At 47.2% G+C, this 23954-nt stretch overlaps 1 protein-coding gene across 1 annotated transcript in view; it reads left to right on the forward strand.

Annotated features, from left to right (window-relative positions):
* LOC112928837 (scavenger receptor cysteine-rich domain-containing protein DMBT1-like) overlaps positions 1–23954 on the forward strand; it is an 80406-nt gene that overhangs the window by 51496 nt on the left and 4956 nt on the right. Inside the window, exons 41-59 of the mRNA XM_026010718.2 lie at positions 647–958; positions 2227–2277; positions 3151–3192; positions 5120–5143; positions 5843–5887; positions 8105–8149; positions 9888–9917; positions 12772–12813; positions 13618–13656; positions 14170–14202; positions 15381–15413; positions 15575–15613; positions 15795–15833; positions 16300–16338; positions 18339–18377; positions 18957–18995; positions 20461–20772; positions 22278–22310; positions 22846–23021. Coding sequence (XP_025866503.2) covers positions 647–958; positions 2227–2277; positions 3151–3192; positions 5120–5143; positions 5843–5887; positions 8105–8149; positions 9888–9917; positions 12772–12813; positions 13618–13656; positions 14170–14202; positions 15381–15413; positions 15575–15613; positions 15795–15833; positions 16300–16338; positions 18339–18377; positions 18957–18995; positions 20461–20772; positions 22278–22310; positions 22846–23021 — 1412 coding nt within the window. The remainder of the gene's footprint in view (positions 1–646; positions 959–2226; positions 2278–3150; positions 3193–5119; positions 5144–5842; positions 5888–8104; positions 8150–9887; positions 9918–12771; positions 12814–13617; positions 13657–14169; positions 14203–15380; positions 15414–15574; positions 15614–15794; positions 15834–16299; positions 16339–18338; positions 18378–18956; positions 18996–20460; positions 20773–22277; positions 22311–22845; positions 23022–23954) is intronic.

Consider the following 23954-nt stretch of genomic DNA (forward strand, 5'->3'; position numbering starts at 1 on the left):
CATTTTGGCACCAGCCCTGCCTGGTGATGACGGCAACGGTGGGCGGCCAACTATGACCCCCAGGGTGCCAGGGATTGAAAGGGGTCACCCCATTCCTTCACTTACCCCTGAGATCTGACTGGGGGAAGTGATTGAACACCCAACACGGCTGTGGAGCAGCACATCCATGCACATCTTCTGATACTACAGCTTGTCACACAGCACCCAAGAGGGGTCTCAGGTTAGGGTTAGGGTTAGGGTTCCTGATGCTGTCTCTGAGCCTGTTTCATTCAAAACACATCTGTAGTCTCTTTACCCCTGCTTCCAAATATTGCCCACCCAGAGTGGCCACAACCAGGGTCAGCATGCCTGGGGCTGCCTACCTCAACTCAGGGCTCTCAGAGGCCTCCTTTTGCCTCTGTCAAGCAGACAATCCTGTGTGGGGGAAAGGCTTTTAAAAACAGCCCTCAAAAAGTCACATTGTTGTGAGAGATGGAGCCCAAAGCACCCTTGGCAGCCCACTTTAACCCTCGGTGGCTCCCCACGTCAGACAGGAGAGCCCTCGAAAGCTGGCCAACTCCCAGGAAATGCCCAGGTCCTTTCTCAAAGGCAGGGACAAAGGGAAGGGGTGCCCAGAACATGACCCAGGTGTGCTTGCCTTTCCCAGATGTGGCCCTCAGGCTGGCCGGCGGCAGCCACCAATGTGAGGGCCGCGTGGAGCTGCACTACAACGGCACCTGGGGGACAGTGTGTGACGACAGCTGGGACCTGCGTGATGCCCAGGTGGTGTGCCGGCAGCTGTCCTGTGGTTGGGCAGTGTCGGCCCCCGGCAGGGCGCATTTTCACCAAGGCCTGGGCCCCATTGCTCTGGACGACGTGCAGTGTGTCGGCACGGAAGCCACACTATGGCAGTGCCTGCACAGTGGCTGGTTCTCCCACAACTGTGGCCATCACGAAGATGCCAGCGTCATCTGCTCAGGTGGGTCTGATTCTGACACAAGTGGGTGGGCGACATGGCATTGCCGACTGTGCTCAGAGCAGGAGGGGATCCTCAGCTCTGGCCACTCGGATCCCCCTACATGGTTTCTGCCCACCTACCACCCACACCGAACTCTCCCTAATACTTCCTTTTAGGTGGCCTCTTCTTCTTTCATGTACATGAAATCATTTTACAAGGAAGTTCCATATCCCACCACACACGGACAGGCGGGATCGCTTACCATAAACAGGCAATTCATACCAATAGACCCAGTGGCAATAAAACAATGTTAAAATGTTAAAAAAAAATTAAACAACTATCTAATCTGATCAATTTATGCCTGTTGCATATCTGAAAATATCCTTAACCAGAATGGAACTCAATTTAAAATTTTGAATTATCATGCTATACAAATATATAAGTCTTAAAATAGAAGATGCGCCATCTCAAATTATCTCACATCCCACCAGCGATGAGTCATGCCTCTGGGAAATGTCTCTTTGGTTCATCCCACCTGTTGGCCAGTTGACAGAGAGATGGCTCTTAAAGTCACAGAGCTGGGAGCCCAGGTCCCAACCCAGGGCTGCTGTTCTTTCAGTTTTATCCCAGTTGAGTTTCTGCAAATAAATTCAGTACTTAGAGTGAAAAGCCCCCAATTATCTCTGCATCCTTCTGGATTTGCCTGGGGAGAGGCAAAGTGGTTTATCGACTAGACCAGGCCACAATGACCAGAGGATGAAAGAGCAAGTAGTGTAGGGGTACTGGAAGCTTCTGAGAGACGAAGAGAGAAGTCAAGGGGCAGAGTCAGTGTTGAAGTCAAGTAGGAGCTGAAGTCAAATGCTGAGTATGACATCTGAGGACAGGGCTGGAGGCCTAAGGATCATATAGTTCTGTGCTTTGCAAACTGACATTTACTCTGGGAGACAAGACCCACATACACAGGAAGAATTACAAAACCAAACTGACTGGAAAGACAGACACTCCACATAAGGCAACCATCAGTGTGGCCACAGCTTGGGGAGGGGGCACGGGTGGGAAAGACATTGGGATGTCCAGCAGCTGGACGGGAATGAACAAGGTGACCCAGGACATCTGGTGGTTGTAATCATGGCGACTCAGGGCCATTCTCACGGGTCCAGATTGGGGGCAGTTTCTCCCCAGAACAACACATGGACGTTTCCATTTCAAATAGGCAGATCAACCTCTTGGGTTTGAGAAGAATGAAAGGACATGACCTACGCTCACTTTTTGATTTATGTCTCTCCTAGCCTCCCTGCCTTCCTCAGCACCATCAGCTGCTACGAGTTACCCAACTTCAGGTAATTTCGGTTGTTCTTGATTGAGGAACTGTAACTTCTCTCGGCAAAGTCACCCTAGATAGTAGGGCGATGGTTTAGGAACCCAATGCCCTGGATCTGTCATCCTGGCTTCATTACTTATGAACTGTGGGATCTCGAATAAATCTCTGAACGACCTTGTATCCCGAGTTCCTCCTGTAGCTAAGGAGGAGGAGGAGGATAATAGCATTTGCCTCCTAAATCCGTGTGGAGACTCGGTGCTCTCTCCGCGTAGCATGGCTGGAGCAGTGCCTGACGTGTGGGCACACGATCTAGGGGCAGCCGGCTCCTTCCATGCACCGCCAGGATTCATCTCTGTACGTCCTGCTTTCTACCTGACAGCATTACAAAGAATGAAGGAACAGAATGCATGACTTGGTCTTTGTGACTCTGTGACCGGCTCACTAGTTGTCACATTGTAAATTAGGTCAGCAGCCCATCTGTGGCAGAGTCTTTAAGAGTAAAATGCAATATGCAGAGGAGTTAGGAAAAAGAAATGACCTCAAACCTTCAAAGGAAGCACCAGAGTAGGTTATACTGAACAGCAGTGACCCCCAAATGCTTGGGGATGCTTTCTTTAACATCTATCTGCTTAAAAAACAAAAACGATCAACCCCTGTGCTCTAATTTTCTGGAGTGTGCATCAGCTGCCTCTCCTCTGGGTGCACGCACCACCTGGCCGGTGGAAGGCGCGCCCCTACCCAGCAAGGACCGTGGAAGGGAATCAACCTAGAATCAGAAACTGTACATGGCCCACAAGGCGGAGGGCCCATCACCAGTTCACTGAGAAGTAAACATGTTTGACACTTGAGATGTTGTATCCTGGTCTTCTTTTGTGTTTCCCTCTATTCTCAGCATCTTTCCTGAAGAAGCCAACAGAGGTGCCCACATCAGCAGGTAAGCTCTTCCCCCGTCCTCCGCTGCCTTCCCTGACTCGTGCTTTAGTTCAGAAACACTCCAGTGTGACTGCTGTGGGCAAAAGCATCCTGGCTGGAAACGTTCCTCCACAGCCTCAGGCAGGTGCGCAGGTGGCTGCTGCTGGAGGGAGGACTGAGGATGCCTGGGTTCGCCTAGAAAATCTGTGGTTGGAGAGTGAGTGACAAGAAGCTTCGAGATGCAAGAATGGCTTCTGGGGACTGGTCTGGAGGGCTGAGGGTGGCCCGCTCACTCCAGATCTCCCCCTTCCCTGTCAACTCCCACCATGAGTTGTCCTTGGCTGTGTTCTGAGCATACCCGGTCTCTGTTCCCTTCTGCAACACCGCCCTTCCACTGTGAGGGGCAGCCTGGAATGTCCGCACATGGGTGGTGGCACCTGATAGATGGGAGCCATTGTTATTGTCAGTTGATCAATGTGTGCAAGGGCACACAGAGAATACTACACACACACACACACACACACACACACACGAATTGGTATGTGCATGTTAGCTTCTCATGAAAAATTCAGCAAAGACTTCACAAGACACAGTAGAAGAGCAGAAACAGCTGTATACAGTGAGGCGGGTCTGAGCCAGCGGCTAAGGAGCAAAAACCATCTGTTAAGCAACTGCAACCTTTGGAAACCCAGTAACACTCAAGGCAAAAATAAATGAGTGAATGAAGTGGAGAGGAGAATAGATTTGTTATCACTGATTATCAGCGGACAATTTCCAAGAAGTGCTGGCCCCGCTGGCGGCCTTTCGGATGAGCCTTGATGGAGGTCCACCAAGTTCTGGGCCTGCAGCTGATGAATGGGTCAAGCAGGCGTGAAGGCCGAGTGGAAGTCTACTACGCTGACACCTGGGGCGCGGTGTGTGAGGACAGCTGGTCCCTAGAGGATGCCCACGAGGTCTGCAGACAGCACGCTGTGTCCTGGCTGTGTCCTGGCTGTGTCCGCCCTTCTGGAAGCCAGCTGGGCCCTATATCAGGCAATATCTTCCCGGATGATGTCAACTGCCCCGGAAGCGAGTCCTCCCTGGGGCAGTGCCCTCCCAGAGGCTGGCTCACACACAACTGGGACCGCTACCAAGACACTGGTGTCATCTGCTCAGGTGGGCACAGGTCCCCTCCGGGCCGATCACGGAGTTCCCCGGGCCAAGCCTAGAAATTTGCAGATGGAGTTTGGAAACGTCTTCACGCCTTAAAGCTTCCCCATGTCCAGGACTGATTTCTGTTCTGACTCTGAAAGAGTTGCCAGCTGCTTAAGGTATGGGAGGGCCCCATTCAACCCGAGTGACTATAAAGGTTAATCCGTTGCAAACTAGAGAAAGTAGTGGGACTTAGTCTCCTCAACTTGTCGGACGATTAAATGCGGTACTGCTCCTCATTCAACACTGAGTCAAGCCAATGACGCACGATGAACGCACAACATGTTAACTCTTTTGTGGGTGGTGGTGTTTTAGTTACTATGGCAAATTCTTTCAGAATCACTATCTCAGAGTTTTGGGCCTGGCTGTACAAAGCCAGAGGGGACAGCCCCAGATGTGTAAGCACAAATGTTTACACCACCTCGTTGAGTGGCATTTAAACGGAGACGACGATCTTTGAACCATTCAACTGCCCTCATTTCTATTATTTTTTTAAAAGATTTTATTTATTTGTTCACTTATTTTAGAGAGAGAGAGAGAGAGAAAGAGAAAGAGGGCGGAGGGGAGGGGCAGAGGGAGAGGGAGAGAGAATCTCAAGCAGGCTCCATGCTCAGTGTAGACACGGGGCTTGATCTCACGACCCTGAGATCACGATCTGAGCCAAGAACAGGTGTTGGATGCTTCACAGGCTGTGCCGCACAAGGGCCCCAGCTCATTTCTATTATTAAACCACCCTCATGTTTCCTTTATCTCTGCAGATTCTTCAGCTGCTGGACATCCAGGTATCTATGAGTTCACGTCCATTTTATCCGCTGATTGGTGATGAGCCACCCAGTGCAAGGGTCCCCACACTAGGTCTCTCTCCCTATCCTTCACTTTCCCTGACAATGCCCTTAGCTCCCGACCTTTCCCAGAAGGTGAAGTCCCAGAGCTGTTTCCCATTCCCAAGGGGCCCTACTCTGTCCCCAGAGGGAAAGCTGTTCTGGGTTTTAACGGGTTTGATGGCATCTTTCCCATAAATGAGACCTGCATGTCAACAGGACTGAGACGCCGGCTCCTGACCCAAAGGGGTGGCTGATGCAACAGAGGTTGTGGCAAGCCAGAGAAGGCAGGAGGCTCTGAGGGCAGGTGGGCCTGGTGGTAGACATTTCCAGGCCCCACCTGCAACCCCACCTAGGCCCTGGATGCTGCTGCTGCTGCTGAACTCTGTGGTTCTGAGAAGCTCCCTGGGCCAAAGGGGCCATACCTTCACAATCCCAACATCCCCTTTATTTCTTTTATTGTCTTACTCTTCCCCAGAATAATATGTACACATGTACGAGCTACCATCAAATTTTAAGTACTAACTATTCGATTAGAGATTGGACAGAATTGTTTAAGGGCAAACAAACTCATGCATGTGAGGTAGAGGGTGTTGAGACAATTATGCAATCGCATCATTGGTTTGGAATGTACTCAGGATGACTGTTTTCTTTTTACAGATGCTTCAGCTCCTGGGGAACAGCCACATGTTTTCCAACCAATAGGTATCTTTTCTATTTTTACATTTTGTGACTTCTTTTCTTAGGCTGGCCTTTGCGGCCAACAGAAATGTAGCCAACATAATTTTCCTGGCCCTGGTGATGTCAGGAATAAAAATCGTGCTTATCGGAGGTGAGCTGGTGATGTGCTGGGCCGTCCCCGTGTGGGGACTTTTTCAACAAGAGCCAGGCGCCCACACCCCCTCAGTGGCATCACTGAAAGGCCTATAGGAAGGCCCTGACCCACACAGTGCTCTTGGTGGCCCTTCTATAAGGGGATCCCATAAACCAGCCCAATCTCTGGGGCTCAGAATCTGCTTTTGGCTGAGGGGCAAGTTCCAGTCCATCAGCATCTTAGCTTCTTGGAGGAGCAACACCCCTCTTCCCCTGCTCGGTTTTCCAGCCCCAACCTCTTCCCTCGTCCTCCAACAAACACTCCATCCTTTTTAAAATTCAAGTAAGGTGAAATTAATTTCATTCTGAAAAGTCTATAACATTTTTCGAGAGACCTGGGTAAGAAATGTGAAGTCTAAACTCCAGGCATTCCGCTGAACCTGTTTTGAATTTTGAGAGAAGCCACATGACAAAGGACACCCCAAACAGGAAGAAAGCAGAAACTTGTTTTCAAGTGTGTCTTCTACGAAGCCACCATGTGGCCTGGATCCCCATAAAGAAATGGGCCAGTGAGTGAAAAACACTATAGAGTGTGAGCTAAATTTCAGAAGCAAGAAGGAGCCATGTGGTCTCCTCTGCATGTATCATCTCCCTGTGGACACAGGCTGCCTGGGCAGAGGGCAGCAAGCTGCAGACTGGGGTACAATTCTCTAACTGGAAATAGTGTCTCATTTGAGAGTGGAGGGAACCTTCTCAAGCCACTTGCCCTTGGCTCCTGCAGACCTGCTGGTGGTGCAGTGGGCAGCCAGGAGGAACAGGTGTGAGGACTTCATGGAGATCCTCTACAGCAGTACCTGGTGTGTGACCCCCTCTGGGGCCTGCTCGCTGCATGGGTGGTGTGCTGGCACCTGGGCTGTGGAATGGCCCTGGTGGCCCAAGAGGCAGTCTCTCTGGTGGCAGCTCAGACCCCATCTTCCTGGATGATGTGCGTTGCCCGGGCAATGAGAGCAGCCTGGGCAGTGCCATCACCTTGGCCTGTAGGTCCATAACTGGATGCAACAAGGAGGCTGGGCCATCTGTCCAGATACCTGACCTTTCCCCAAGACATGGTTCCCTCCCCAAGCAGCAGAGTCAGATCTGCCAGAGGGCCAACCCTGGAAGGCTTGGCGTCTGAAGTCATGAAAATAACTTGTCCCATTTGCCTGGAATATTCCCAGTTGTAGCACTGGAAGTCCCATGTCATGGGAACCCCCTCAGGTTCAGCTAACCCAGGACATCGGTCACATTAGCCTCAAGTGTGCCTGATACCACAGCCTGTTCCCTGGACCCTAAGAAGAGAAGGGATCCTATGAGCAAAAACATGCCTGGCAAGCAGGAAGCTATGCCCCTGCTCAAGACAACTTTTAATTTCTAGGAATGATTTTTGTGTGACAATCTCATAAGTTTCTCATGAAGGTATTTCTCAGCTCTCCTGATTTGCTGATTGCCCGAGTAGGGATTTTTCTTGCCATTAGGGATGATTTCATGCAACCGCTCAAAAAAGCTGAATGAACATTTAGAAACCCTGCTTGGTTACCTTTTGCTACTAAATGATATACGCAGCGAATATCTGTGACTCCCACCCCACGGCCCAGAGCCACCCGCCCCCTCAGAGGGTTGGGGGGAACAAGGTCCCCAGACAGGTGAAGATGCAGAGGAGGTGAGAGTATTTCTATCCTACCCTTTTGTTGGGTAGTTTTGATTTTTAGCCCATAAAGTGAGCGTTTGGTGCTGCAAATGCATCGTGGTATCTCTCGATGACAGCTCCGAGTCAAAAATGGCATCAAGGTGCTCATCTGTCCTATTTTGTAGCTTCAGATCTGATCGGAGTAGCTATCGATGGATCCTCCCTGGAAGAGGTCAGATAGATGCTTCTGATTAGTGTCCATAAGCCAGAATCTCACCAGCGGAGGGAAAGATGGTCTTAGAAATGCAGTTGCCTTTGCCAGGCCGGCCGGCACCAGCACACTGGCACAGACGTGGGTTCATGTGCCCACTCAGCTGGTGTGTGGGAGCATTTTGCAGACGGGCACCTGCGCTAACGTGAATGCTTTGGGTTTTCTCTTTCAGCTACTGAAGCCGTCCCGGATCCAGCAGAAACAACTCCTACAGTCGGTAATCCTTTTACTGCTTCTTTCGGGGCTTGCTACCTATTGACACTCTAGGGGGCTCTGAGGCTACAGTCAGGCTTCGGGGGAGAGGCTGTGGGCAGGGAGAGGCTGTGGGCAGAGCTGGCCCCTGGTCTAGTCTCTGCCTCTAAAATTTGTCTAATTGTGAATCTGGGCCAGTGTATGAGTTTGGCCTAAAGAAAATAGTGAAACTTGAATTTGAAATCTTCCCATGCTGCTGCTTAGCCATTTAATGACCCAGTTCTAAAATCAATATCTATCCTTATCCTTGCAATTATCCTATTTCAGATGCAAAGATGGGAATTCAGAAACACAGTATCTGAAATCAGAGCTAGGCTGGAAAAACCAGTGACTGCATTTGTAATCTCTAATTTGACTTTTCCCTATGGGGCTTGGGAAAAGAAGTGAGAGATGGTATAGAGTACTGGACTTCGGGGTTTGTGTCGGTAAAAACTGCAGGAAAGTCCTATTAAGAATTACTTGCCAAAGTAAGGGGGGGGGGGGACGTGGAAATTAAAGTGAGGAAGCTCAGGTCCCATCGGGGTCCTCCAAACACCTGCTTAAGATCCATTCTCAACCTTGGCTCCGGGGGGCCTCTGGGTCCTTCTTGCCTCTCTTAATTTGCTGATATACCCAATGCTTGAACCTACACTCATGAGTTCACTTTAGAGCTCTCAGTCTCTGGCCTCTTCAAGGATTTACCAGATCCCCTGTTATCCACCTACTGGGGGAATCGCTCTTCCTGGTCCTTGACTTAAAATTATGTCTTGAGCCTTAAAGCTGCCTTTGTGGTGCCGCTTTGGGGGAGGTCCATGAACAAAACCCAGTCCTTCTCGCCTGGACTCTTTGTGAAAGCATCGACCCTATTACCTTGGGGCCTCAGGGGTATGAGATGGTTTCCTTTTCTCCTTTTCTTAATTCAGCCCACATATGCACTATCTCAGGCCGCCAAACAACCAGAATTGCAAAAGCAAATCAGACAAAATGGAAATACCCACTTTATAATATCTTTCACTTTATGGAGCAAAGACAAAACTAATAGGATTCAGTGAATTCATCTATTTATTTAACAGATATTTCTTGAGCCCTTTCCCTGCACCGAGCATAACTCCACATGAAGATGTAGAAGTGAGCCCAGCAGGCAAAAATCCTGTCCTCATTGGGCTTCCTTACCAGGGGGACAGTTCAGGATCATTTATGTGTTTCCACCACAATAGGTTGTTCATGAAAGTAAATCAATATTGAATCAAGAGTTGTAATATGCTTGATTATGTTAAGGAGCCACTCCCCTTTCATATTCAGACCTCAGTGCTGCGGTATAACTAGTATAACTAGTTAGATCAATGAAAATGAGCAATCAGTGTTGGAAACCTAAGGTCAGAATTAGGAAGGTTTCTATACTTCGAAACCCTAGGAAATATTTACTCTGCAGAGCACCAGACAAGCAGCCTTCCTGACCCACGCAGGGAGATTATACTGTCCTGGGAACCAACAGACAATTGTCACGTCCATCTTCGTGCAGCCTTAGCTCCAACTCAATCTCACCCAAGAGCCTTTCTTATTTGTAATTTCACATTTCAAAAGTCATTTTTGTGTCTAATTTTAGTACATCTGAGACATAATTGCTTCAAGTAAAAAGGTATCTTCTAAAATTTCCGTTCGTGGGTGGGATTTTTGTTTGGAGTTTATCTGATTTCAGTTTTGGCTTTGTTTTACAATTTCAGCATCAGCCTCGGAAGAGACCACTTCGCCTGGTAATTTTATTTTCATTCTTGCTTTAGACAAGTCACAGATGGCTGGATGGCTTTGCATATGGTTAGGGTTAAAGTTTATACATCACCAGAAACTAAATATCAAGTTCACATCAAACTAACACAAGGTGCTCACACATTCACTGAATGCTTAGGAACTGGGGCAGACAGTGCTCGCATCCCTTCCATATGGAGGAATGCGATGCCCACCGTGCGCTCTTGACCATTGGTGCACCTGCAGATCTCGGAAATCAAGTTATAGTGACATAAGCCTCCCTCAGAGTCACACGCTTGGGAATTCAATGAGTTCATTCTTTTAACAGCGCAGGACTTCAGGCATCATGGGCAAAGCTATCCCTGTAATCTGCATTGTCAGAAAATAATAGAGTACCGCATCTCTGTGTGTGCTTCACAATACAGTACACCACCCCGGTCATGTGCAAATTTTTAAAAATAATTTGCGTGACTAAATAAGTTGGGGAAATACCACATCCCTCCCTTGAAGATTCACAGTCTGTTAGCCCATTAAAGTCTCAACAAATCCTATAGGAAAGGGTCTTTTTTTTTTTTTAACACTTGGCTGGACCCAATACTTCTCAAATTTCTTTGACCACTGAAACCTTTGGAGTAGAAATGCGGCATCACAGAATTTGGAGCCCAAGAATCTTGGCTTATGTTCTGACTCTAGCCTTAACCAACTGGGCGATAGTGAGCAAGTCCCCTTAACTTCCAGAGCCTCCTTTCTTCCTTCTTCTGGAGAACAGGAGGAGGAAGCTTGTCCTGGAGATTGGACGGCATACACTGGTGCAAGAACACAGTGGTGGGAACTTGGTAGTCACACTACTAAGCATGTGTGCACTGCCATGTGCTGAGTCTCACCTGGCTCTCTAAGCAGCACATGTGTCTTTATAAACTTCCCTCTTGGGGGTCCTGAGGATCATTCTAGGGCTTGAGTTAATCAATATATGACTAAGTAAGTTGGAGAAATACCGTCTCAAAACAAATAAATTCAAGTCAAATTTTCTCTGAAGGTAAACTGTTGTGACAGTAGTTCATGGTACATATTTCCAAAATTTCAGAGCCCTCTGCTAGGCTTGGGAGAAACTGATCTCTAAGAAAATCATACAATGAAATCAATTTCTCCTTGGTGGTTGGATGTGTGAGAATCAGCTGCCAGTTCTCTCAGGCAAGGTCAAGTTCAACATGGCACCATCTAGCTTTTTTATTTTCAAGATTTGGAAGAAACCATAGAGACTGTTCAGACCTGAAATCACAAACAGGCAGCCCATGGGCCAGTTTTGATGCAGGGAGGGGTTTTGATTCAGACAACAGAGTTTTTTGTTTTTGTTTTTAAGATTTTATTTTATTCATGAGAGACACAGAGAGAGAGAGAGAGAGAGAGAGAGAGAGAGGCAGAGACACAGGCAGAGGGAGAAGCAGGCTCCATGCAGGGAGCCTGATGTGGGACTCGATCCCGCATCTTCAGGTTCAGGCCCTGGCCAAAGGCAGCACTAAACTGCTGAGCCACCCGGGCTGCCCCAGACAACACAGTTTTGCCTTTGCAATGTTTAATTTGATTTTAATATTTAAAATGAGCAATTTCATATAAAAGTCCAGATTTCAAGCTTTTTTGGAAATCCCAGAGGATAGGAAGCGCTAGCATGAATTTTGGCAAGGCACCAATTGCCTGGGGTTGAGTAGAAAAGGGACCCTTTCCACGGGCAGTGCTATTTGGTTTCTTCCTGGCCTGTGCCAATTATTTCTGGGGCTAGAGTCATGTCCATCTGAACGCTTGGTGCCTCCCAAACTTCAATACGCATATAAATCACCTGGAGATCTTTTCCTTTTAAAGATTTATTTATTTAGAGAGAGAGGGAGAGAAAGAGAGAACAGAGTACAAGTGGGAAGGGTAGAGAGAAGCTCAAGCAGACTCCTTGCTGAGCACAGAGCCTGACGTGGTCCTCTATCTCACAGCCCTGAGATCATGACCTGAGCCAAAACCAAGAGTGCAACGTTTAACTAACTGAGCCATTCAGGCGTCCCACATGGAAATTTTTTTTTTTTTATTGGTGTTCAATTTGCCGACATACAGAATAACACCCATTGCTCATCCCATCAAGTGCCCCCCTCAGGGCCCGTCACCCAGTCACCCCCACCCCCTGCCCACCTCCTGTTCTACCACCCTCTGTTCGTTTCCCAGAGTTAGAAGTCTCTCATGTTCTGTCTCCCTTTCTGATATTTCCACCCATTTTCTCTCCTTTCCCATTTCTTCCCTTTCACTATTTTTTATATTCCCCAAATGAATGAGACCGTATAATGTTTGTCCTTCTCCGATTGACTTATTTCACTCAGTATAATACCCTCCAGTTCCATCCACGTTGAAGCAAATCCCACCTGGAAATTTTTTAATGCAGACTCTGATTCTGCAGTAGTTCTGGGGTGGGTCCTGAGGCTTTGCATTTCTAACAAGGTGATACAGATGCTGCTGGTCCATGGACTAGCCTTTCAGCTGCAGCAGCGGAAGCTGAGAGATGCAAAGGGACTTGTCCAAAGTCACCTGTTTGGTTACACAAAGAGCAGAGACTAGGGCCCAGGTCTCTTGGGTCCCAGACCCAAATACCACCTTCCGCATTATTTATTTCCCTTAGCTTAATGATACAGAGAATAGGAAAACCAAATAGGAACAGAGCATAATCAAATATGGACACAGCTGAAAAATAAATAAATAAAAAATATGGACACAGCTGGAACATAATTTGTAAAAAGGGTGATTTAAAAAAAAAATGTTTACCAATCAACTTGATGGACAAGGATGGTATTTAATTAAACTCTCCTTAAATTGTGCTTGTTTTGACAGTCCCTGCCTCCATTTCAGCCGCAGATTCGGTCCCTGCAACTGGTAACAACCTTTCTGCTGATCTGTCCTCTTACTGCCTTTTGGGGATATTGCTGTGTTGAAATTCTATCGGGCTAGTACACCTACACTATTTGGGTCACTTGGCTGAATTAATTCCTTAGAAAACAGACTAGAATCCAGAAATAGACACAGAGGGCCTCTACACAGCTAAGCAAGCGTAGGTCCCAACATTCAAGCTCACATGAGAGTGTTGACAGAGCCTGTTGTTCTTACTTCCTGCACACGCGTAACAACTGGCTATCTGGTCCCCACCGACTGTGTATTATGAGAGACAACAAACTAGGGAGAGGTAAGGGGACAGGAAGGGGGAAGGGCTGCTCATAGAACAGCCACCGTGGCAATTGCAGGGAATGCTAACAGATAGTCTGACGGCCAGAGAAGTGTTCAAAACCCATTAAATGTCACCAGACTTTCTAAATGTTCCGACTTGGAACCAAAATGCCCCCTAACCTCAACATCCTTTGAGATGCCCTGGATGACAGCCCTGCACAACAGTGGTTTCTTCCTCACGAGCCTGAATCATGCAGGTTAGACTATGTCTTCTATTTAAAAGGAGCATATTTAAAAACATGCTCCACTTCAGGAGAGGGTTCGTCTATAATGGCTCATGTTTTACTCTGGATGCCTTAACCCTTATTCAGGAGCTTAAGAAATAACTAGTCCTCAAACTTTAATTTTTCCAACAACGAAAGCAGGTAAATGAGATCATAAAAGAGGCAGAACTGGAAAATGCATAAGAACTTTCCGATCCACGGACTGACTTTCCTGTTTGTGTTTCCTATTTAGGCATCATTTCTACTTCAGCAGAAGTGACTTCTTCACCTGGTAATGCCCTCTGCCCTGGTAATGCCCTACTGCAAATGTAGGCAGATGGGACAGCAAGACTGCCTGTGCCATGTCGCCAGGGCCAAAACCAGGGCAGCTCTGGGCGGGGGTCAGGAGGGGAGGAGTGTCGGGTTGTCACTGTCTTTGAGCAGAGTGCCCAGTCTGGGCCAGATGCTATGCCAGGCACAAGGTGGTGGTGGTGCTTCTTGGGAAGATAGGGGAACTCCTGGCCAGGTGAGATCACCTGTCATAGATTCTCACCATCACATGTCTCTCCTTCATAGCGCTGGTCACAGCTGCACTTTTACAGAACAGGAGCCGTGTCTAGCTTTCTTTATTATTTTACTTCCGCATCGAGTGCAGCGCCTGCCATAGAGGAGATGGATGAATCAAAATCTGTTGATTAAATAAAGTCCTTGATTTCTATGCTCCAGGGACAGAGAGAAAAAAATGAGTTAACTATAAAACAATTAATTTGATAGGTTCTGACCAATTGCCTTTTCTTATTTTCAGAATCTTTTAGTGTTACTGTAACCACCTTAACAGGTAATTTTGATGTTATCTATCCATCTTACTTGCTATAAATTATCTTATTCGATTTTCCAGGGAGCTCATTATACATTTTATGTCCTAATCCAATTATTTTATTCTCTAGAGTTTTTAAATATGTTTATATTGACCTGACTTGCATAGGCCACCCCTGTACCCCCGATGATGAATGAATTACAGACAGTCCAGCTAAATGCATGGGCCAAGGGGAAAATTAGTTCAGTCAATTCCCAAACTCAAAAGTAACTCATTCACTGGACTGATGGTGGTGGTGGGGGGTCTAATGCCCATGGTGGGGGTTTCTCTGGAGATCAACCACAGTGTGGGTGTTGGCAGAGTGGTGGAAAGTCAAGCCATGGCTTTGACTGATCCTCCTTAGACGTTCATCCAGCATTCAGTGAGGATGGTCACGTGCCAAGCTCTGTGCCAAGGTTTGGAGGGATACAGAGTTGACCACGGTGGCAAGTAACTTTTGTACGATAATCTTGAGTGATGCTGGTTGCGCCTGAGGAGTTCCTAATGTGACTTTAGGGTGAACAATTTTACAAATAGAGGGTTAGAGGTTTATTTGTGGGGAGGATAATAAAGAGGGTGATCTCCCCTGCTCTAGGCACTAAAGCAATTAAATAAAACACCAGACTTGACACCAAAATATGGCTTTTGTTACTGGGAAGGACTAGTTGGTGGGCATCTCTTAGTACCAGAGGCAAATGGACCTACCCCACTTCCTTACCTGCAGTCTGGGTCTTGGGACTACCCACCTGGAGAAAATTCCAATCTGCAAAGTGACATCGAAGTGTCACTGCCTTCCAAACATTTGAGGAGAGGAGGGAGGACTAGGCAAAGGAGTCCCTCCATTTACAGAATCTTTATTAGATTAGCCCATGTTGGGAGAAACTTGGACCCATGGTTGTTGCCATCTGAGCAGGTAATGTCCACCTTCTCCAAGGGGAGAAGTTAAAGGGTGGGCAAGAGGAATGGAGACCTGAGGAGTGGAAGGGTGGCCTAGAGGCAATGGAGGATCTAGAGATGCCCTGTCATCACCCCTGTGATGGGAAAGCAGGAGCACAAGCCAGACCAGTCACACTGATCTACGACGGCCACCTTTATGTCTCCTGTATCTTAGCAACACGTATGCCTGATGTGGCTGCCTTGTTATTTTTGTTCACCTGCAGCTTCAATAACAACCGCTGTGACCTCCACACCAGGTACAACACTGTCTCCTAAACCATTAAGTGCTTCATCTTGGAATTCCATTCAGCAGACTAGGCTGTTCCATGGAAAGTTTATCCCCAACACAGCCTCAGGAAGAACAGAACCAGGAGTCCTCTACACTGGTTTTTAGGCTGCTTCTATTTTTTTTCTACAGATACTTCTTCAACCTCAGCAGAAGTGACCTCTCCCTCAGGTAAAGGCTCTCTTGTTGTGTGGTTTAAATTAAGGACGTCAACCTCTTACTTGCCGTATTCAATTTAGAAAATGAGCCCACATAAGGACCATTTTGACCACAAAATAGACTGAATGAAAAGACACACTGAAGTGTCCTTTCTCCCATTTTTAAGGGTCCTGTTTTCTCTATTCCTATATAGATGTATCTTCGACTTCAGTAGAAGTGGACACGCCCTCTGGTAATGTGTTTTGCCTGTCACATTTCTTAAGTTAAACATGATCCATTCTCCCCCCTTCTGTTGGACAAATGAGCACATGTACTGAATATTTCGTTTGTGGTATAAGCCCTGATGTAAACAGAAGTCCCAGCATCCTTTTCACAGAAATGAAGCTTCATGTTCTCATCATACATCCATAGTCACGGGAGTGGTCCCTCCACCAGGGAACACCCTCTGCTTGTCACCCTGGTCTTGATCAGATGTGCCCACGGGAAGTGAGGGACTCCAGGCTTCCACTTGCTTGGTGGTGTGTGTTATGTTACGGGTGATGCTTTGGCCCATCAGCACACCCAAATGCAAGAGAACTGGATCATGATAGTGTTGGTTCTACCATTTGCAATTCCATCTTCTACCAAACTGTTGTTCAAACCAAAACATTCCATTGTCTTTTTGCTGATATTTCAGTTTCATTTCTCATTGTTTCCAGATACAACTCCCACTCCAGGAGAAGAGGCCTCTTCCCCAGGTATGCTCTCTGCTCTTTACTGTAGCCACGGTGAGTGACTTCCTTAGAAACCCCAGCCCGGCAGGAGCAGACACACCCAGAGGAAGCACCTCCTATTTCCCCAGGAGAGGTCAGGAGAGAGGAGAGAGAAAGGTCCGGAAGTTCCAGGCCACTGGAACCAACAGTGGTCATGACCCTAAACATGGTGAAGGCAGATGCAGGGACAGGATAAGTAGGACAAAATAGCATTAGGTGTCAACCCTGGAGGATACCTTGGAGATGTCCCCTGGCGGTGATTCTCAAAAGTTGATGTGCAGGTGAACGGCCCGGACAACTTGTTGATGTGCAGATTTGGATTGGCTCCCAGTGGAGCCTGGATTCTGCACTTCTCACAGGCTCCCAGGCGGTGTCTATGCTGCTGGTCATGGGCCACATTCGGAGAGTAAAATGCTGAGCCACTACCCTTGTTTTGGAAGAAAATGCGACCCAGAGAAGGAGGAGACTTGCCAATGTCTCAGCTCGGGCAGTCATAAATATGGCAAACCGTGTGGCTCAAACAACAGAAATTTACTTCCTGCAGTTCTGGAGACCAGAAGGTCCAAGGTCAGGGTGCCAGCAGGGTCGATGTCTGGTGAGGGCCTCCCCTTGGGTTGAAGATGGCCACCTTCTCACTGTGTGCCTACAGGACCTTTCCTCAGGGTGTGCTCCCTGAGGGAGAGAAAGAGAGAGACAGAGAGACAGATTGTGTCTCCTTATAAGGACACTAATTCCAGCAGATCAGGGCCCCCCCTTACGACCTCACTGTACCATGATTCCTTCTTCAGAGGCCCCATCTCCAAATACAGCCAAGTGGGGGGTTAGGGCTTTGCATGTGAACTTTGAGGGGACATAACTAAGCCCCCAGCAGTCACAGAGCAAGGCAAGCTGGGTCTCCCGGCTCCCACACAAGGGTCCTTTCTGCTCCCAGACTTTGCTGATGAATCTATGTGACTCCACCCAATCCAGCGGACACTGATCTCTTCAGGAGCGAGGCCTACTGCCTGCTTGCATTTTATTTCTTTCCTTTCTTTTTGATTCCTGGTTACTTTGAAGACATAACAGCGTAAAAGGCAGAGAAACCAAGTTTAGAAGCTGTCTCTCACTTAGATTTAGGGATTGTCTTCCTCCCTGCCCCCTTCCATCCGTCCCTCCTTGCTTCCTTCTTTCCCTGCCCCCAACAGGACCTCTACTTTTGGCAGGTTCCTTTCGCTGGTCATGCTCACTAGCTCTTGACACTGCAGGAGGTGAGCTTTTCTTTGCAGACCCGGTTGATGGTAACTGGGTTGCTTTTCACACAGTCAGGTGACACTCATGCACTTTATTTTCTTTAGGAAAGCACGACAGCAGAATCACTTCCTGCCTCTCGAGTGCAAGGACAGATGTGGTGGCCGTGAGACCATTCCCTTCCTTCTCCCTCATCCTTGTCCCCCTCACAGCACGCAGAGGGAATGCAACTCCCATATTTTATGCTCCGGAAAGGCAGAGTGCTGTAGGAAGGGCGTGCGCTTCGGGGCCTCCCAGGTCAGAGCTGAGGATGCTCCAGGCATGTCCTACAAGCTGTCCTACAAACGTCTGAGTCTCGACGTCCTCATCTCTCAAACGCTGCTACCACTTCCCTGGAATGGCTGTTGCAGGGATTCGAGATGTAAATTGTAGGACACGTCATGGATGCTCCAAAAGGAAATTGCTCATCTATCTTGCAAAATGCCAACTTCTCACACACCCTTTGACTCCTGGATATGTGTGTCCGCAGGATAAATAAGCAGGGTGGATTCTATTCCGTGCAGCTTGTGCGTCGGGCTTATTTTTCATGAACTTGTAGTATACAGCATAAGATTTCAATGACATCCAACTCGAGGGCTTTCTTTTCTTTTTTTATTATTTATTTAAATGCAATTAACATATAATGTATTATTCGTTTCAGAGGTTGAACGCTTTCTTTTCCCTGGAAAAAATTTCTCTCTCTCTCTCTTTTTTGGCAGCCATAAATCTGATTTCAACAACAGTGACATCATCACCTGGTAAAGATCACATGCCTGTTGCTTGATTAACCCTTAGTTTCACAGTAATTCACACAACCAGACTCTATTATAAAATTTTATTTTATCATTGTTATTTTTCCTACCTTGCTTCCCTCTGTATATTTCCCATAGATTTACACCTCTCAGATATGATCTTTCTCTTATCTAAACATTTTCCTGAGAAATCTGATTGGTTTTATTCATGTAATTGTCCTGATCAAATTATTTTATTCTTTAGATGTGTTTGTATTGACCTCACATAGGCCCCCCAATAAACATTTTTCCTACAAAATCTAATACTTTTATATTGTTCCTATAAACATTCTGTATATTTATAAGAACTTCTTTTTCTGGCCATTTATCAAATTATTTTCTCTTTGGAGAATAATACCACTTGTTACATTTTGATAAGAAAATAAAACCTAGTGGACAGTACTTCTGTACCTAAACCTAAGGGGAAACTCAAACAAAATTACTAATGCCTAAATGTTTAGAAAATGTGTGGCTCTTTTACATATTTGAATATAAATATATGATTTTGAGAATATGCATCTTTTAAGCTGTTTTTCTCTTTTACAGTTACAGTTTCAGTTGGCGAAGACATGATTCCTTTACCTGGTAATTTGTATTTGTTTTAAGCACTTAAATTATCAAATCATTATTAATACTATTAGGGTCACAGTTTTTTTTCAAAGTCCCTGCTCTTTACAGAATACTTGTATGAGCTAATAAGTATATACATGTGCAGACAAGGATGTGTACACACACACACACACACACACACACACACACTTTTGTGGGTCAGAAGCCCTAAATTCACCTCCTGGAGCCTCATCCAAAAGATATTTGCCTTTGTTCATAGTTCAGACAAGCATGGTTATCTTCCTCCAATATCACAGCAACACATTAGATGAGGAGCAAGCAACTGTCCTAAATCAAGATACCATAGCCACAGGGAAACCATGACCAGTGGTGCCTATAGCATTTGCTAAGTATCTTTTATGGGCCACAGAGAGCAAAAAGTTAGAAAAGTCACTAGCATCCACTTTATATGAAGACAAATTATTTTACACACATTTGTGGGTGTGGCACCACCAACACAATATAGATTTTTAAAATTATTTTTACTTTTAAAATCACCTGTCTTGAAGTATAAATATATACAATAAATTGCTCACATCTGGGAGATTCTTCTAATGGATCCAACTGTGTAACCACCACCACAATCGGGATACGGAGCATTCCCATCACCCCAAAAAGTTCCTTCATGTTCCTTTGCATTAAATCCCCCAGGCAAACACTGTTCTGCTTTCTGGCACTGTGGATTAATTTGTTTTTCTAGAATCTCATATAAATGGAATCCAGTAATATGTTGCTCTTTCGTGTCTGACTTCTTTTGCTTAACAAATTGTTTTTGAGATTTGTCCATCTGGTCCCTTAATATTGGTACTTTGTTCTTTTGTATGGCTTACTAATGTTCCATTGGGTGGATGTCCCTCAATTTACCCCCTCCCCCGTGGGTGGGCTTGAGGGTGCTACCCAGTTTTTGTCCCGGGTGGAGAATGCTGCGATGTACAAATCTTTCGGTGCCCATCTGTTTTCAGTAAACACCTACAAATGGAATGCCCCGGCCACAGAAGATACTTTTTACAGTTCAAATGTTGGCTTTTATTCAGCAAGAGTAGAAGAAATTTTATGGGATAGATTTTCTTTGCTAAGTCAAGCCAGTGCCTCAACAATTCTCCTCCAGAGAGCGGGGTTTTTCCCATTTCGTTTTCTCTGGGTTTTTAGTATTTTTGTTTAACAATGAAATTCTTAGTTACCTGGGCAACTAGGCTGACAACACCTGCCGATCTTCAAGGGCTTCAGTTAATGCATGTTGGACTTTTTATGAGAGAGGGAGTGTGACAGGAAGGAGGGGACGAGGAAGGGAGGGACAGAGAGACACAGAGAGAGAGGCAGCACAGGGCGTGGAGGACTTCACTGCAGTGTCATTTCTTCCCAGGCAAGTGACACAGGGCAGCAGAGGGTGGCTGTTGCACCTGTCACCCAGTCCCCTGACTCGCTCTCTCTTCTCCTGCAGATCCGGACCTGCGCCTGGTGGGCGGGCGCAGCCGCTGTGAGGGCCGGGTCGAGGTCCACCACCAGGGCGTGTGGGGCACAGTGTGCGACGACCACTGGGACATTAGGGACGCCCGTGTCGTGTGCCGCCTGCTGGGCTGTGGCCCCGCACTTGCTGCCCTGGGACGTGGCCGCTTTGGCCTGGGCTTGGGGCCCATCCTGCTGGACGACGTGCACTGTGTGGGCACCGAGGACGCACTGGGCCACTGTCGCCACTCGGGCTGGGCGCGACACAACTGCCGGCACCAGGAGGATGCGGGCGTGGTGTGCGCAGGTGGGTCCCCGGGGCTGTGTCCTGCTTCCTCTGCCAGCACTCCAAGGTCAAGCAACGGCCTGGTGGCCAAGGCGCCAGCAGCTAGGATGGTGAGGGCCTATTTGTCACCTACCGCTGGGCTCAATATTTTCCTGGCACAGCCTTGTGGTTTTATTCATTGGCTTTGCCGAATTCCAATTCAGGGGAGTATTTGTGCTGAAATAGGGCTACAAGATTATGAGGTCGAAGGAAGAAGTGAGTGTAATACAATGATGAAGGACATACAACTTGAGGTGATCAGACCACAAAGACCCTTTTTCAATTTCTGATCTGATCATCCAGGCACAGTCCTTGGATAACCTTCTTTACCTTGACCTGGCCCCTCAGAAGTCAGTACCCTACAAAATCCTGGGTTCTCCCTGTGTCCCTTTCATCCACAATTTGGCCTGCACCTTTCCTGGAGTACTTTTTATTACCACCTGATACCCCTCTTGGCATTCGGACCTCCAGAGGTTGACCCTCCCCTATGTGGAGTAGCACTTTCTTATATTTGCCCTAAATTTACCCAGGTATGTTTCAAAAAGTTATGCAGTTCTAGATTTGGTGAACAAGTCCGAGCTCCCTTTGTCTGTTCCAGCCTTAGTTTTTTACAAGTAAACAAAGGAATCTCTCCCAACGCTTTTGTCTTTATGCGGGAGCTATTCTTGTTTTGCACTGAAATGCATGGTAAATAGATTAATCATCGGGGTCCCCCAGAGACAGGCAATCCTGCAGAGAAACCTTATGATAAGAGTCTACCTGGAGTCTTGAGATCCTTATCTTCCAGATTCTCACTTTCACTGTGTCTATTCATAGTTCCAGCCATTCCTCCTGCTGTTAGGGGGCCCACTGGAAAGGATAATTCATTTTCCATTCCTGGACTATGCACCATAGGGTTTGCTTTTCACTGGAAACAGTGACCAAAGGACCAGACAGAGGTCTGGGGCCAAGAATATCTGAAGGGGTTGAGTGAATCTAGCCAGCCACGCTTCCTGGGCTAGGCCCTGGCCCTGCGTTACTATCCTGCCTGGCTTCTGGGCTGGGGAGGCCTTTGAGAGCCACAGACTTCCTATGTCCAAGCCCGAGATCCCAAGTATGCCATATGCCTGGGAAGGGACATCAACCAGATGCCTACAGACAACAGTGTTTATAACCTGCAAAGCCGGTATTTACTGTTCTCCTGCTCTAACAAATCTTGGTGTTGATGACATCCATATTCTCAACACTACTTCATACACGCAGGAATCTCTCCTTCTGGCTCCATCAGGAGGCCCTTGTCCTCTGCATTGCCCTAGAATATTTTCAATCCATTGTCCTCCAGCTGTAATGGCTAAATTGAATGAGCCCATTTCTTGGCACTGAGTGTCTACTGCTGGCTACATCCTCCTCCTCCAGCGTTTCTGCACTACATGTCTACTGCTGGCTACATATTGCTCCAGTGTGTCTGCACAGCTGACATGTGCTTCTCACCCATCTCCCCATACCAGGTCCAGCTGCCTCTGCTGTACCCAAGGGCAACGGTAAGCCCTCCCCTCTAGGCTGCGGTAAGGGGAAGCTGAGAGAGCAGTTGTCCCGGGGATAAAGAACAGGCTTTTCTGTGTCTCACTGAGATCTCCAGCATCTCCATCTACTTGTTGGGCTTTCAGAATTTGGAGAAGAAGCCCCTTAACACCTATGCTCCCTACCCCTTTGCTCCCACTCTTTTTCCCCAAACTACCTTTCATACAAAGCCTCTGATAGATGTACATTCAGCCTCGGGTGTCCTCAACATGGGAAGTGGGCTGTCCTTTAACCCTTTAGACAAGGCTCTGACTCTTAGACTGTGGGACATGTGCCTGGGTAGGACTCCCATGATCTGGTGTGACTTTTGGAAAAGGAGGGACATAAATAAAGTCGGTGGAAGTCAAATCAAGGGTAGAGCCTTGATTGCTGAGCCAGCCCCCACCCAAGGCACCCTCCATGCTTTATAAAGTAAGCACACACCCACATCATGAATCTACATGTCCAGAGTACCAAACTCTCTGTGAGGTTCTCCCCATGCTCCTCCTCCTGCAGCCAGGCTCTCCTGCTTGCCTCACCTCTTCCAAGTCACCATTGACCGAGGCTATCTCCGGAGGCTGGGCTACTCCTCTTGGGACGTCCACTTAAATGATGAGCTGTGCCGCCCTCGAGTCACGGGACGATACCTGATCTTCAACATTCCCTATGGTCGCTGTGGCACCGTCAGACAGGTAACAAGCTGACAAGGTGGTGGTAGCTCTGCGGATGGAGGCCAAAGAGAGAGAATTGAATTTTGGAAAATTCAACCACCTGTTTAAAATGCAGTAGGGACAGAGGAAAGGCTCAGTGAGACCTGGAGCAGGCACTAATTTGTCTGAAATTCTCCTTCCTTTGGGGAATTTGGAATACACGGTGAATTTGGAATACGTAGGAAGTGGTGAGTGCTGATGGATTGATGGATAGATCAACAGATGGATGGATGGATGGATGGATGGATGGATGGATGATGTTCTCTTAGCTCCGAAGCCAAGCATTTTCCACAACATGCTTCTTTATTCACCTTCAGTTCACACCTACTCTGTGGAAGCCATGGTGCTGGGCTTTGGAGAGGACAAATGATCTATCTGACTGCTATGTTCTAACCAGGCAACTAGCTGTATTTCCCCATCTAGAAAGCTTATATCCAGGACATGTGAGGATAATGAAATATATACGTTGATTACATGTTCTTTAACCACCAGCTTATTTCACAAAACAATGTCATTGAAGTTAAGGAAACAAGTAGACCCAGGATATAGGAAAAGCCTAGAACTACAAAATCATTTTTCTGAGTATATCTAACAATGTAATATGTTATACAGCAGGATCTCCATGTTGTTCCTCTCTTCTTTTATATCCCTATTTAGACACACATGGAAAAACAGCAAACATTTGGCATTGTGGGAGGTTAATTCACTCAAAGTGACCACTCTGACTCCATACTTCACATTTTATCTACTTGGTTATGCAGACCATGGTCATTCTTGTCCTTTTAGCTCTGAAACTTCTAGGTTTTACCTCAGAGCTTTCTAACCCAGGAGCCATGCTGGAAGCCCCATAGTGTCTGGGAGGTGGGCACCCCAGAAGCTTCAGGCTGTCAGGACCCTGCAGCTGGCCTCTGTGGC

Source organism: Vulpes vulpes, chromosome 15, assembly GCF_048418805.1.
Source record: "Vulpes vulpes isolate BD-2025 chromosome 15, VulVul3, whole genome shotgun sequence".
In the NCBI taxonomy this organism is placed as follows: Eukaryota; Metazoa; Chordata; class Mammalia; order Carnivora; family Canidae; genus Vulpes; species Vulpes vulpes.